Source organism: Xenopus laevis, chromosome 3L, assembly GCF_017654675.1.
Source record: "Xenopus laevis strain J_2021 chromosome 3L, Xenopus_laevis_v10.1, whole genome shotgun sequence".
NCBI classification, from domain to species: domain Eukaryota; kingdom Metazoa; phylum Chordata; class Amphibia; order Anura; family Pipidae; genus Xenopus; species Xenopus laevis.
Window position 1 is genome coordinate 139,781,932 of NC_054375.1, and position 14,460 is coordinate 139,796,391.

Genomic DNA, 14,460 nt, shown 5'->3' on the forward strand with positions numbered 1-14,460 from the left:
GACACATCATCAGTGCATTTATATCTGCAAACAGCACATATGTAATGTAAATTTCATGCAATTAGAGAATGCAGGCATAAACAGCCAGTGTTTACTATGATGACAAGTTCTGCTTGGAATGAGCACTGTAATGGTTACGCTGAGCTCAGGAGATGGGTTTAGGATTTAAAAATAGGAGCAGACAGCTAGAACAGAGTTTCTATGGGAACCAGCAATGCTATCTCTTCATTGGTTGCTAGACTGGAGGGTGTGTTTATTAATCTGAGTTGAGAAGAACTGAGCATGCTAATGAGCCAACAGCCAAAGGAAATTCCTGAGGGAGGGGTCAGAGTGGGTTAGACAAGGAATCCTACTTGATTAAGGGGATGCTCCAACCTTACTATTAACCTTAAAACAACCAGAGTGGCAAGTAATTACAGATTTCAAAGAGGCTCTTCAGTCATTAAATTCTTGGGTGGGGGGGTTTACATGTCCTTTAATGGTTGAAGTGAAAATTTGAATTTTAACTAAAATTCAAACTAGATTCGAGTTTTAATTTGAAATCGATATTTATCATACTTCGGCCCTTTATGAACTTAAATTTGACTATTCGTCACCTTAGGGGTGGTTCACCTTCAAACAACTAATTGTTTTCAGATAGATAACAATAAATAACGTCTTTGTCCAATTACTTTCTATTTCTACGTGTCACTGTTTTTCTAATATTTGAAGTGTAAAGTGTCATTTTTCACCTTCTAAAGCAGCTCTGGGAGGGGGGGTCGCCGACCCTGTAAACTGTTCTAAATTGATACATTTAGTTGATACATTTCTTATCTTTGTCCCTGCTGAGCAGAATCTCTGGGTTTCATTACAGGCAGCTGTTAGAATTGATACAATAGTTGCTAATACTCCAGAGATGCTGCTGAGAAATGGATCAACTAAATGTTGCAAAATTGTAACAGTTCAGAGTCTGCGCCTGAATTACTGAGCTGTCAGACTCAAACACCAGAGACAGGGACATTCAAATTTACACTTAGATTTTGGAAAAACATTAAATAAATAAATAATGGAAAATAATTGAAAAAAAGTCTATTTCTGGGGAACAATCTGAAAACAACTGAACTGAAAAAAAAAGTGTTTGGAAGGTGAACAACCCCTTTAAATCTGACAAATTGCATAAGTCCAGGGATCAATTTGGTGATTTTGCAGCCTTAGGTGGCCATAGACACACAGATCCTATTGTACGAATTGAGGATTCGTACGATCTTTCGTCCGGCGGAGATCAGTCGTTTGGTCGATCAGGTTTGATTTTGACCCGACCGATCCCGCCGGAGCCCACGGCACATCATAATCGGATCGTTCAGCCATACGGCCGAAAAATCAGATTACCCCCGATATAGCTCGATGTTGCCAAACGAGCGGATCTTTGCGTCTATGGCCACCTTTACTGACATTCAAGTTTTTTGGGTTTTTTTTAGAGAATTTTTTTTCCGAGTTTTTCTAATTAAAAATCGAATTAAATTCGAGTTTTCTGGTCAACTAAATTCGTCAGACCTGAGAAAATTTGATTTTATTAATGCATTTCGATTGGTCGAATTTTGAGTATAAGGGAGTTTTAAATTCAACCCTTGATAAATGTGCCCCTAAATATGAGGAAGATAAAAATGAAAAATAAAAGTGAGGGGGTCCCTTTAAAAACACCGCTACAGCATTATCACATGACGACTCCACGTTATTCTTGCCATCTGGTTTCAGAGGTAGCTGGGACTGAGCGTAACCTACTTTGGGAAAAAGCTGAATCAGGGGACGTTCTTCCCTAGTGAGAAAAACGCAGGTGCATAGGCAAGCAGTCCCTTTCTCTCACCTTGGAGAAATATCCAACAAGATGGCATCCTTTCGAGTCATTCTGTGTCAGCACGTAGAAGAGAAAAGGTTCCACGTCATAATAGAGGGTCTTGTGGTCGAGGAAGAGCTTGGCCAGAAGGCAGAGGTTTTGGCAGTAGATCGTGCTCACCTTTCCATCCACCTAATGAAAGGTGAATAGGAACATAGAATTAAATGCATAACAAATTGTTTTTTCTCTATGCCACATTTGTGGCTTTGCCATAAAGGGGACGCCAGAACAAAAGGAGGATGGATAAAAACAAAACAAAAAAAAAAAAAACACAAGAGAACGATGCTGTGAGGTGAACATTAAAGCCTGGAACAAAGGGAGGACTGAAAAGTAAACAGCAGCAGAAAGAGAGCTGGTGCAGAACATGGAGTAACAGGACAGCAAAGTCTTGGAAGGAAAAATGAAAAAGTACAAGATGCACACGGAAATGCTTACATTAAAGGGATACTGTCATGGGAAAACGTGTTTTTTTAAAAAAAAAATAAAATAAACTCCATCAGTTAATAGTACTGCTCCAGCAGAATTATGCACTGAAATCCATTTCTCAAAAGAGCAAACAGATTTTTTTATATTTAATTTTGACACGGGGGCTAGACATATTGTCAGTTTTCCAGCTGCTCTCAGTCATGTGACTTGTGCTCTGATAAACTTCAGTCACTCTTTACTGTGATATCAACCCTCCCTTTCCCTCCAGCAGCCTAACAGAACAATGGGAAGGTAACCAGATAACAGCTGCCTGGTAGATCTAAGAACAACACTCAATAGTAAAATCCAGGTCCCACTGAGACACATTCAGTTACACTGAGTAGGATAAACAACAGCCTGTCAGAAAGCAGTTCCATCCTAAAGTGCTGGCTCTTTCTGAAAGCACATGACCAGGCAAAATGACCTGAGATGCCCCTACACACCAATATTACAAATAAAAAAAAAATACACTTGCTGGTATGGAATGAATTTCAGGAATTACATTTTATATGGTGGAGTGAATTATTTGCAGTGTACTAAAAAAAAAATACATTTGCTGGGTCATGAATGACATTTTATATTTAGAGTGAATTATTTGCAGTGTAAACAGTGTCATTTAGAAATAAAAACTACAAAAATCATGACAGAATCCCTTTAAAATGTTGTGCATCAGAGGGAAAATGGACAGGGAAACAGATAATACAAGAACACTATACAGGAGACACAGCATGAAACAAGGTTGCAGCCTCAGTCGCTTCTGTCACTATGACCTACGCACCTCAAAGACGGAAAGGTTGTCCTTGCGATAAATTTCATTGGCAGGTGGGTGGAACCAATTGCATTTCTTCATGTGCTGCTGCAGCATTGTGCGGCTTTTCATGTATCGGAGACAGAACTCGCACAAGTACAGCTTAGGAAGCCTGCAAAGGATGGGAACGTGAGGTTGGAATCATACAAATATGCTACCATATCCTGATCCTGGAGCCAGATGTGATTTACAGCTGCCACATAATATTCTACATCATATCCAGGAAAACTCGATTCTTTGTGCATCATAACAACTGAAAATGACACTAAAGCATATGGAAAAACCAGGCACAGGTGTATAGGAGTTCCAAGTTTCAGTGGGTGCGTGTAGGTATCTGCGCTGGATTTCATTTGGAAGGGTTGAACTTGATGGAATTTGATCTTTTTTCATCCCAACTTAAAGGACATGTCAACCCCCACATCAAGAATTTATTCAGTAAAAAGCCTAATTACATTCTTCACATACCGAGTATTCCAGTCCTTCAAAAGCAATTCACTAAGAAGCTTAGTTGATTTAAGCTTCCTGCTTCTTTCCTCCACGATCTGCCTCTCTCCCCCCTCCCTTCTGAATGAGCGCTGCTGTTTGGCGATATGCATATGCGCACTTTGTCTCAAACAATCTAGCACATGCGCGATAGAGGGGAATCGGCTTCAGCTAAAATTTCAGCCGCGTCATCAGTGATCTGGATACACGCCTATCAATTCTATCCACCAATCAAAAAAATAGCACTGGTGGTTGCTATACCGACTTCAGACTTGTAAGCTTGAACTCTCTGCTCCCCCTGCTCCTAGCAAATATTTCTTCTGCTGACTGCAGCGAGGGAGAGAGCAGAGAATTTAACTATTTCACTGCCTTTTACAACCAGGATAACCATGTAAGTGCAGCAATACACAATACAACCAGGAAGCGTGCGACCCGGAAAAAATGGCCGCCGGGTAAATGCTTGCATCAATCGAGAAAGAACGCAGTGGTGCAGGGAGCAGGAGGGGAATTTCGAGGCGAAAGTAATGCGGTTCGGGTGGGGTTAAGGTAACCTATATAGGCATGCCAATACTGAAAAAAAGGTTGACATGTCCTTTAAAAGAAAAGTAAAGCTTAACTAAAGAAGTAGGGTAGAAATGTTGTACATTATGTTTTGTGCTTCTGTGTACCAGCCCAAGGCAACCACAACCCTTTAGCAGTAAAGATCTGTATCTCCAAAGATGCCCCAGTAGCTCCCCATCTTCTTTTCTGCTGATTCACTGCACATGCTCTGTGCTGCTGTCACTTACTGAGCTTAGGGACCTACTCACAATATACAGTACACATAGAAATGTCACAACATAAGGCTGATTAGTAATTAATACAGATAATTACTACATGGCAGCACAGGAACCAGTGCAATTAGCATCAGAATTTAATCATCTTATATTACAAGCCAACCTAATAGCCCAAGGCTGAACGATTGGATTACGACGAGGAGCAATGGGCTCCGATGGGTCGAATAACTGAAAAATGAAACCTTCCCGACTGATATCGTGGCCAGATATCGATCGGGAAGACCTGTCGGAAGCCCCCATACACGGGCAGATAAGATGTCGAATTGGTCTTAATGACTGATATCGGCAGCTTTAATCTGCCCGTGTATGGCCACCATTACTGTACACAAGCGGGATAAGATATTCATGAAAGCATTGATTGTGTGTCACTGAAGCAGGAGGCAAACTGTATATACACAAGTGAGTCAGACCTGTACTACACTGCAGCAGTAGGTATATACATACATGCACAGGTTCAGTGTTGTATAAAGTATATGCATTTAAAGGAGAAGGAAAGCTACCGAAGGAGTTTATTGCCAATAGATTAGCCACAATAGTGCAAGATATAACAGTACTTTATTCTGCAGAATGCTTTACCATACCTGAGAAAATAGCTCTAGAAGCTCTCTGTTTGTTTAGGATAGCAGCTGCCATATTAGCTTGATCTGACATCACTTCCTGCCCGAGTCTCATAGCTCACAGCCCCATTACAGCAGGGAGGGGAAAATTGGGAGTGAAGAGCAAACTGAGCATGCTCAATTCCTAGCCCTGGAGGTTTATACTGAAAACAGGAAGTCTGATACAGAAGCCCATGAGTACACAATAGAAGGAAAGAAATGCTGTGTTTCTTTTGACAGAGGACTCAGAGCAGCACTACTTTAAGGGTTTAAAGGTGTATTTATATTTTTTAATTTTAGCCTTTCCTTCTCCTTTAACACAGATTCCATTGCAAGCTAAACTAATCAAGCATTGAAATGTGGCCCCAAATGTTACGGCCTTTAGCACAGTGGCCTTGCATGCTTATGAGCAATACCCAGAGCTACATTTGAAACATTACTACAGATATTGCTCTTAGACTGATGGTACATGGGGGATAATCTACAGCTATTTTTAATAATTCCAGTGGACAACAAACACAGAGAACGCCTGCACCAAGGTCAATAGGTAAATGGTGTTAGAGTCCATGTCAGGCTGCCACTCTGCCCTCACCTTGTGTACTCCTGTGGGTATGGAGAGGAATACCAGGTCTGGATCTCGTATTTCCCAAATTCAATGACAGATGGACAGCGCACCTGCGGGTCAGGAGGGCCACAAACTCCAACCTTCTGCAAAGGAACACAAATGAAAGGGATAAGGTACAAGTCACTCGGTAAAGGACACACAGTTCTATCTTCTAACCAGCTTCTGAGCAAGTCACAGCTGCTGGTTTGCTCTTAAAGGGATTCTGTCATGATTGTTATGGTGTAGTTTTTAATCTACACATGGATGCACTGGAAATGCAGCATGACAATACACTCATACACTGCCCTAAATACTTTGTGTTCTTTGACATTACAGGTGATGTTGCTCATAACAACAAATCAGATATTTTGCTTTTGTTTCCTAACCGTTTAAATCAAATTGCGGATTGCTTGCTATTGGCAACATTACAGGTAATGTATCTCTAGACTTTTTAGACTGCATAATAAATAGAATCCCTAAGTAACAAGCATGGAATGTGAAAAGACCCATCAATACAGAGGCTACTTACAAGAGATACAGACTAAGTAACTATGCTGGAATAGAGAGTTGCAGTTAGGTAACATCTGGAGGCTGCAGCTGTATTTCCTACCGACAACGAAAGGGAAACCAGCTGTGCCTTATACAAGGCTGCATTCAGGCTAAGGCACCTAAAGCTCTGACATGTATGAGTATATAATAGACAAAAGCCATGAATATCTTGTAATTGTATCCTTATAAACGGTGAGTTCTGGTGTCATCAGTTATAAACAGTGAGTTCTGATGTCATTTCTGTCACATGACTCACTGAAATTTGTGTATTATAATAAATAAAGTACCCCCAGTTGCAAAATATGAGGATATTAGAAGTTACCACGGAGTTCCATGACCTGTATAAAAAAAAACTCAGCCTTGTGTTTTTATATGGTCATGAAACTACTTGGTAACTTATAATATCCTTATATTTTACAAGAGGGGGTACTTTATTCACTATATAAACGGTGAGTTCTCATGTCATTTCTGTAACACAACTCACTGAAATTTGTGTATTATAATAAACAAAGTACCCCCAGTTGCAAAATATGAGGATATTAGAAGTTACCTCGGAGTTCCATGACCTGTATAAAAACACTCGGCCTTCGGCCTCGTGTTTTCATATGGTCATGAAGATGGCCCTAAATATCTTGTAAATGATATCCTTATAAACGGTGACTAGTGATGTCATCAATTATAAACGGTGACTGGTGATGTCATTTTTGTCCCATGACTCACTAAAACTTGTGTATTATAATAAATAAAGTACCCCTTGTTGGAAAATGAGGCCTCATGCTTTTATATGGTCATGGAACCTCTGTGACTTATAATATCCTTTTACAATAGGGGTACTTTATTCACTATATATCTTATGTGTATGGCACAGGGTTGCCATTTCTTTTATTTCATTGCTAAGGGCCAAATGAAAACAAATCTGAACCTGATGCTTCTTCTGCCTATCCATGATGGGATTACAGCCATGTTTTGCCATTGTGTTTGAATAGAGAAGAAACAGCTGGTATTGTGTGAGTAGTGAAAATGACAATAAAGAAGTGGGGTAGCACAATGCTCTAGATCTCACAGTGTGACTAGGAACCTGGATCCAGTGACTGACACTTAGATTTGTGATGCCACGTATGAGCCATTAGTCACTGCTATAAATCCTGTCATATTGGGCGGCCGGCATTGCCTGATATATAGCTGCTTGCACTGTACAAGGATGACAGGATGAATTACTGCTCATAATTCCCCTTTAGTAAAATGGGCCATTCCTTTATTAAGAGTAAGGTTAAAAGAGATTAGTGCTGTATTGATGGTCACAACACACAGTACCGTATCTCAAATATGAGTCGACTACAGTGCGGCGTGAAGGAAGATACAAGCCGAGAATACATTTACTGTATACAAAATGTATACTATATAGAGGTAGGGCAGGAATAAGAAAACATCATCCATTCAAATGTAGTTAAAGGATTTTTATTTTTTTATTTTTAAACGCATCCTTTAGTGCTGCTCCTGCAGAATTCTACACTGAAATCCATTTCTCAAAAGAGCAAACAGATTTTTTTTTAATATTTAATTTTGAAATCTGACATGGGACATATTGTCGGTTTCCCAGGAGCCCCGAGTCATGTGACTTGTGCTCTGATAAACTTTAGTCCCTCTTTACTTGTGTACTGCAAGTTGAAATACCATCACCCGTCTCCCTACCCCACAACTAAACTAAAAAAAAAAAAAAAAAAAAAAAAAAGCAACACACTTGCTTGTTCAGGAATGAAATTTTATATGGTAGAGTGAATTGTTTGCAGTGAAAGCATTGTAATTTAGACATAAAAACGACACCATAAAAACCACAACAGAATCCCTTTAAAGGAGGACTAAAGTTTAAAGGAGAAGGAAAGGTTAAAACTAAGTAAGCCTTATCAGAAAGGTCCATATAAATATACCAGTAACCCCTCAAAGTAATGCAGCTCTGAGTCCTCTGTCAAAAGAAATACTGCATTTCTTTCCTTCTATTGTGTACACATGGGCTTCTGTATCAGACTTCCTGCCTTCAGCTTAAACCTCATTGCCCTGGGCAAGAGCATGCTCAGTTTGGGCCTCTCCCCCCACCCCTCCCTTCTCTACTGTAATCTGAGCCCAGAGCAGGGAAAGACTCAGGCAGGAAGTGATGTCACACCATGTTAATACTGCAGCTCCTATCCTAAACAAACAGAGAGTTTCTAGAGCTTTTTACTCAGGTATGGTAAAACATTCTACAGAATAAATATAGCATTCTAGCTTGCACTATTGCAGCTAATCTATTGGCAATAAAATGCCTCTGTATCTTTCCTTCTCCTTTAACTAAAGAAGTAGCTATGAATGTTGTACATGATGCTTTGTGCTTCTGTACCAGCCCAAGGCAACCACAGCCCTTTAGCAGTAAAGATCGGTTTCTCCAAAGATGCCCCAGTAGCTCCCCATCTTCTTTTCTGCCGATTCACTGCACATGCTCTGTGCTGCTGTCACTTACTGAGCTTAGGGACCCACTCACAATATACAGTACACATAGAATAGAAATGTCACAATATAAGGCTGATTAATTAATATAGATAATTACTACATGGCAGCACAGAAACCAGTGCAATTAGCATCAGAATTTAATAATCAGCCCTGTAGCATCAGCTTATATTACAGACCAACCTCATTTGCTGCTGGATAATTAGTGACGAGCCCTAAGCTTAGCTTCTCAACAGCTGCTCAGAGCCCACTGAGCATGTGAGTGTCACAGACACTTTCCAAGATGGTGACCCCCTGTGACAAGTTCAAGTCCTGGATCATTGCTGCTATTGACGAGCTGAAACTTTAGGCTGGTGCAATACGTTCAGTATATAAAATATGGCATTTTTAGCCATTTAGGGCTTAGTTTTTTTTTTAAGAGCAAAGCAGCAGCTGTGACTAGCTCAGAAGCTGGTTAGAAGATCCAGATGATAGAACTGTAGATCCAGATGATAGAACTGTGTGTCCTGTACCGAGTGAATTATTTGCAGTGTAAACAGTGTGATTTAGAAATAAAAAATGCATCATAAAAATCATGACCGAATCCCTTTAAACTACAACTACCAGCAATGCACCAATGATTACTGAGGATTGTAGCTTGATAAATGTCCAGAGCAGAGGCACCTACACAGTGGGGCAGGCCACACCTGGGGCTGAGATTTATTCTCTGCCATGGATATTCCTTGAGAAATAGCAAGGAGTGCTTTGTCCTTTAACTGGATACACTGTGTTGTGGATATTAAACTATGAGTTATGTGACTAACCTGACAGAAATGTAGCAGGCTCTTGCTCTCTCTCCCAAAACCTTCTTCTAATTGAATTCCAAGTGTAAGAGTGGTCCCAGGACTCCAATAGAGCTGTTTGCACATGACTCCAAGACCTCTGAACAGGGTGGGGAGCACACGGAGGTACAGGATCTCCCGCCCACCCCCCTCTCTTTTCTCCCTTCGATCGTCTCTCTTGTTTGTTTCTTCTCGCTCCCTTGGGCTTTACCCTCCCTTATTCCTCCTCCTCCAATCTGTACCTTGGTGACAGAAGCACTCAATTCCCTTTTGGGTATTGGCACAGCTGGTAGCAGCCATAGGGATGATGGAATGAACCCACTGAGTGCCAAAGAAGTGACCAAGGATACAAAATGAAGACTTGCTTATTAAATGAATTTAGAGTGTCCATATTATGAGAACATACTGTATCCCTGTTAAAGGAAAAAATGTTTTTGTTTTTTTTTCAAAACGTATTAGTTAATAATGCTGCTCCGGCAGAATCCTGAACTGAAATCCATTTCTCAAAAGAGCAAACTGATTTATTTATGTTTAATTTTGAAATCTGACATATTGTCTGTTTCCCAGGTGACCCCAGTCATGTGATTTGTGCTCTTATAAACTTCAGTCACTCTTTACTGCTATACTGCACCCCCCCAGCAGCCTAACAACAGAACAATGGGAAGGTAACCAGATAGCAGCTCCCTAACACAAGATAACAGCTGCCTGGTAAATCTAAGAACTGCACTCAATAGTAAAATCCAGGTCCCACTGAGACACATTCAGTTACATTGAGTAGGAGAAACAACAGCCTGCCAGAAAGCAGTTCCATCCTAAAGTGCTGGCTCTTTCTGAAAGCACATGACCAGGCAAAAGGACCTGAGATGTACCTACACACCAATATTACAAATAAAAAAAAATACACTTGCTGGTATGGAATGAATTTCAGGAATTACATTTTATATGGTGGAGTGAATTATTTGCAGTGTAATTTAGAAATAAAAACGACATCATAAAAATGATGACAGAATCCCTTTAAGGAACACTGAATAAACTGCTTTCCACTTGCAGATGGAGCTTCTTAGAACAAACAGCATTTGAGAGAGTCTTTACCTGCAGTGCCTGCTCCTGGATATCCTGGAAGAGCGCAAATTCCTTTTCAGATATCATTCCTGGGTGGTCCTCCCCATCCAACTTGCTGTCCCAGCCTTCCTGATTATCTGGGGGGGTGAAGAAAGACAAAAGTTGAAGGTGAACTGGATAGCAATGCATAACAAAACTTGTAGTCCCTAGAACCTACAAATTATTTTGGCGTCTCATTCAGAACACACATAAAATGAATGGCAATTCTTGTTTATGACTGCGCCTTAAAGAAAAACTTCTATATCAGCCCAAGGCAACCACAGCCCTTTAGCAGTAAAGATCCGTGTCTCCAAAGATGCCCCAGTAGCTCCCCATCTTCTTTTCTGCCGATTCACTGCACATGCTCTGTGCTGCTGTCACTTACGGAGCTTAAGTCCTGGATCATTGCTGCTATTAACAAGCTGAAACTTTTGGCTGGTGCAATAAGTTCAGTATATAAAATATTTTTAGCCATATTCGTTTTTAGGGCTTAGTTCTCCTGCTGCCCAGCACACACACTCTCTACATCCCAGTGATACTAACCTTAAAGCCTATGTGCTTGCAGTTGTAATTTATGTTATTTAGTGGACATAATACAGCTTACACTACCTATACCCTGGAACTCTCTCTTACCCCAATCTCCCTGGCCAGATTTACGGGGCCCCCTCTTCCGTGAACGTTGCAGGGAGTAGTCCAGGCCTTCTGCCCGTGCCTTTCGTCCATCAGGTGACGGAGTGAAAAACTTTGTTAAGCCATCGATAAGACCCTTTGTCTTCTTATTGAAGGGGACACTTGAGCCACCACCTCTGTGGTCCTCAGAGTATCTGCCATCATCTTCAGAGGACATGGAGGACATTGAAAGCTTGCGCTTCCTGCCCCGACCAGGTGCTCCTCTGCCTTTACCAAACGAAGGGTGCGTCCTGTGTAATACAAAAGGGGAATACGTTACGGTCGTGGGAAACGTTTTTTTCAAAATGCATCAGTTAATAGTGCCAACCCAGAAAAATTCTGCACTGAAATCCATTTCTCTCTTCTCTCTTACTTCTCAAAAGAGAAAATTTTTTGAAATTTTATTTTGAAATCTGACATGGGGCTAGACATATTGTCAGTTTCCCAGCTGCCCCAAATCATGTGAGTTGTGCTCTGATAAACTTCAGTCACTCTTTACTGCTGTACTGCAAGTTGGAGTGATATGACCCCCCTCCCTTTCCCTGCATATGTATAGGGCACTCACATTGAACTCTGCTTCTTTAAGCGGTTTTTTGGACGCCCGATGGGGTTAGTGTAACGTCGTCGAATCTGTGCAGCCTTTTTGTGTAGCAACTTCCGACCTTTTTTCCGAGGCCGGCAAATCTGACATATCCACATGCCTGTGCAATTAGACAAGATGTGTGAGACAGAATTAGAATGAACATTAAAGAGTCAAAATGAAAAAAATAAAAATACTGGGTGTAAAGCCTGTGTAAAAATGAGTGGCAACAGCCCTGTTACCTTTCGGCATCCTTGTGAGAGGGGGCTCACAGCACTCCATATGAAACCCACGGTCACAAGAGTCACAAAACAACATATTATCCTGAAAGACACAAAAGCAGAATGTGGGTCAGTGTGTCAAGCAGCTCACACTCCCTTTCTGGTTTCCAGAGTAGCAGAAACACACATCAGAAGTGCAGTTTAACATTAACAGCAGTACCTCTACTTTCTACTAGAGTGTGGGTTATGGGGGCATACTCACTGCATTTTTTCCCTGGTCTCGGCATGAGCTGCAGGTCTTGCATTCAATGCACTGCCAGCGAAGAGCCTTTACACGCATGGTCAGCTCGGGAGAAAATTTCAAACATGACGGATGACCTGTGCCAAAAAAACAAAAAAAACCCACAATTCATCAGAACAGAAACACAAAGCACCTTACATATTTCTTAATGGGAAAAAGGTTTTTACTCAAAGTTTTAATAATAGTGGTCATTCCCATTATGTTGCCCTTCTCTATAGTATAGAGGAGAGGAGAGGCACGCTGTGCCAAGCAAGCAAATCTTTATGGGGCAGATTTATTAAGGGTTGAATTGAAAATTCAAAGTAAAATGTATTTATTTTTTAGTTAAAACTCTCAAATTCGAATTGTGAATTATCCAAACTCGATTAGAGTTTTAATTTGAATTTCTCTGGCCCTTTAAGAACCCAAATTCAACTATTTGCCACCTAAAACCTGACGAATTACTGTATAAGTCAATGGGAGAGGTCCAGGGATCAATTTGGCGAGTTAAAAAAAAAAAAACTCACATGAATTCGGAATTCGACCCTTGATAAAATGTGCCTCGAAGTGTATGACCAGTTTAAGAATGTAAGCGCTACAGGGGAGGGACCTCCAACCACTTTTCGGTAGCAGTGAAAGGAACAGTAAAAATGTAAGTATTTTAAAGGAATAAAATAATATATCGTACTGTTGCCCTCCACTAGTAAAACTGGTGTGTTTCCTACAGAAACACATATAGATCTTATATTAATAAGCTGCTGTGTAGCCACAGGGCAGCCATTTAAGCACAGGAGACACAGTAGATAACATACGTTCTGAGGAATCCCATTATATACAACAGAGCTTATCTGTTATCGGCTTTGTATCATGTGCATTTTCTCCTTTTTCAGCTTAGAATGGCTGCCCCCATTGCTACACAGCAGCTTGTTTATATAAACTATAGTAGTGTTTCTGAAGCAAATACACCAGTTGTACAAGTGCAGTACAACAGTACATTATATTTTCATTACTTTAAAACTAAATTTTTTGGTGTTACTGTTAGATTAAATGCAAGTGTATTTTACATTTATTCTTTTGTATTGACCCCATTTGGTTCAACTCTACGGCACTACATGCGCATTTAGCACTATATAAAAATAAGGGATGCACTGAATCCACTATTTGGGATTCGGAGGAATCCCAGAATCCTTCGTGAAAGATTTGGCCAAATACTGAACCAACTCCTAATTTGCATATGCAAATTAGGGGCAGGAAGGAGAAAAAGTGGGAACATTTTATATGCAAATTAGGATTCGGTTCAGCAAGACACAAGGTGTCGGCCGAATCGGAATCTTGCTGACAAAGGCAGAATCCCGAATTCGGTTCATCAGTTATAAAAATACACATACAGTTGCATCCATAAATATTTGGACAGACAACTTTTTTTTCTAATTTTAGTTCTGTACATTACTACAATGAATTTTAAATGAAACAACTCAGATGCAGTTGTACTGCAGACTTTCAGCTTTAATTCGGTGGTGTCAGGTATTGCTGGGATTCAAGCCAGGGACCTATGGGTTTCTGGCTCGATACCATAACCATTTGGCCAGGTGAGCAGCCTGTAGGGTTGCTCCCTATATGTTACCTGGCTTCTGCAGTCCCAGCCCAGCTGCAGCCTGTTTGCAACTAATCAGGCAGCAGCTGGGCTGTGGCTGTACAGGCCAATCAGCCAATCAGGGCTTTCAGCTTTAGCCTCCTTGCCTTGTTCTGTTCTACCTTGAACCTTTCCTCCTTATCCTTCCTTGTTCTGTTCCTGCCTGGTCTTTCCCTCCCAGTTCTGCTCCAGTTCTACCTTTCACCTTACCTTAACCTATTTCAGCCTTGACCTGACCCCTGCCTTGCTTGTTCCTGATTTCTGCTTCCTGTCCCACCATGTACCTTGCCCTGAATTGTACTGACCTTGCATGTTCCTGATTCTTGCTTCCTGACCCTGCCTTGTACTTTGTACCCACTCATCTCACTTGTCCTCTCTCACTATCCTGCTCTCCAGTCCTCTCCTGCTATCCGCTCCAGTCTCCTTCTGCTTTAGTCTCCCTCTACACTCTATCCCCAGT

General features: G+C 40.9%; 1 protein-coding gene across 3 annotated transcripts in view; it reads right to left on the minus strand.

Moving 5' to 3' along the window:
• The window catches only part of kat6a.L (K(lysine) acetyltransferase 6A L homeolog), a 51,544-nt gene that overhangs the window by 12,681 nt on the left and 24,403 nt on the right, over positions 1-14,460 (minus strand). For all 3 annotated transcript variants that reach the window (XM_041587066.1, XM_041587065.1, XM_041587064.1), the window contains exons 4-11: positions 12,350-12,465; positions 12,109-12,190; positions 11,852-11,987; positions 11,251-11,537; positions 10,609-10,715; positions 5,654-5,769; positions 3,117-3,258; positions 1,844-2,005 (exon numbers count right to left, since the gene is read on the minus strand). In XM_041587066.1, coding sequence (XP_041443000.1) covers positions 1,844-2,005; positions 3,117-3,258; positions 5,654-5,769; positions 10,609-10,715; positions 11,251-11,537; positions 11,852-11,987; positions 12,109-12,190; positions 12,350-12,465 — 1,148 coding nt within the window. The remainder of the gene's footprint in view (positions 1-1,843; positions 2,006-3,116; positions 3,259-5,653; positions 5,770-10,608; positions 10,716-11,250; positions 11,538-11,851; positions 11,988-12,108; positions 12,191-12,349; positions 12,466-14,460) is intronic.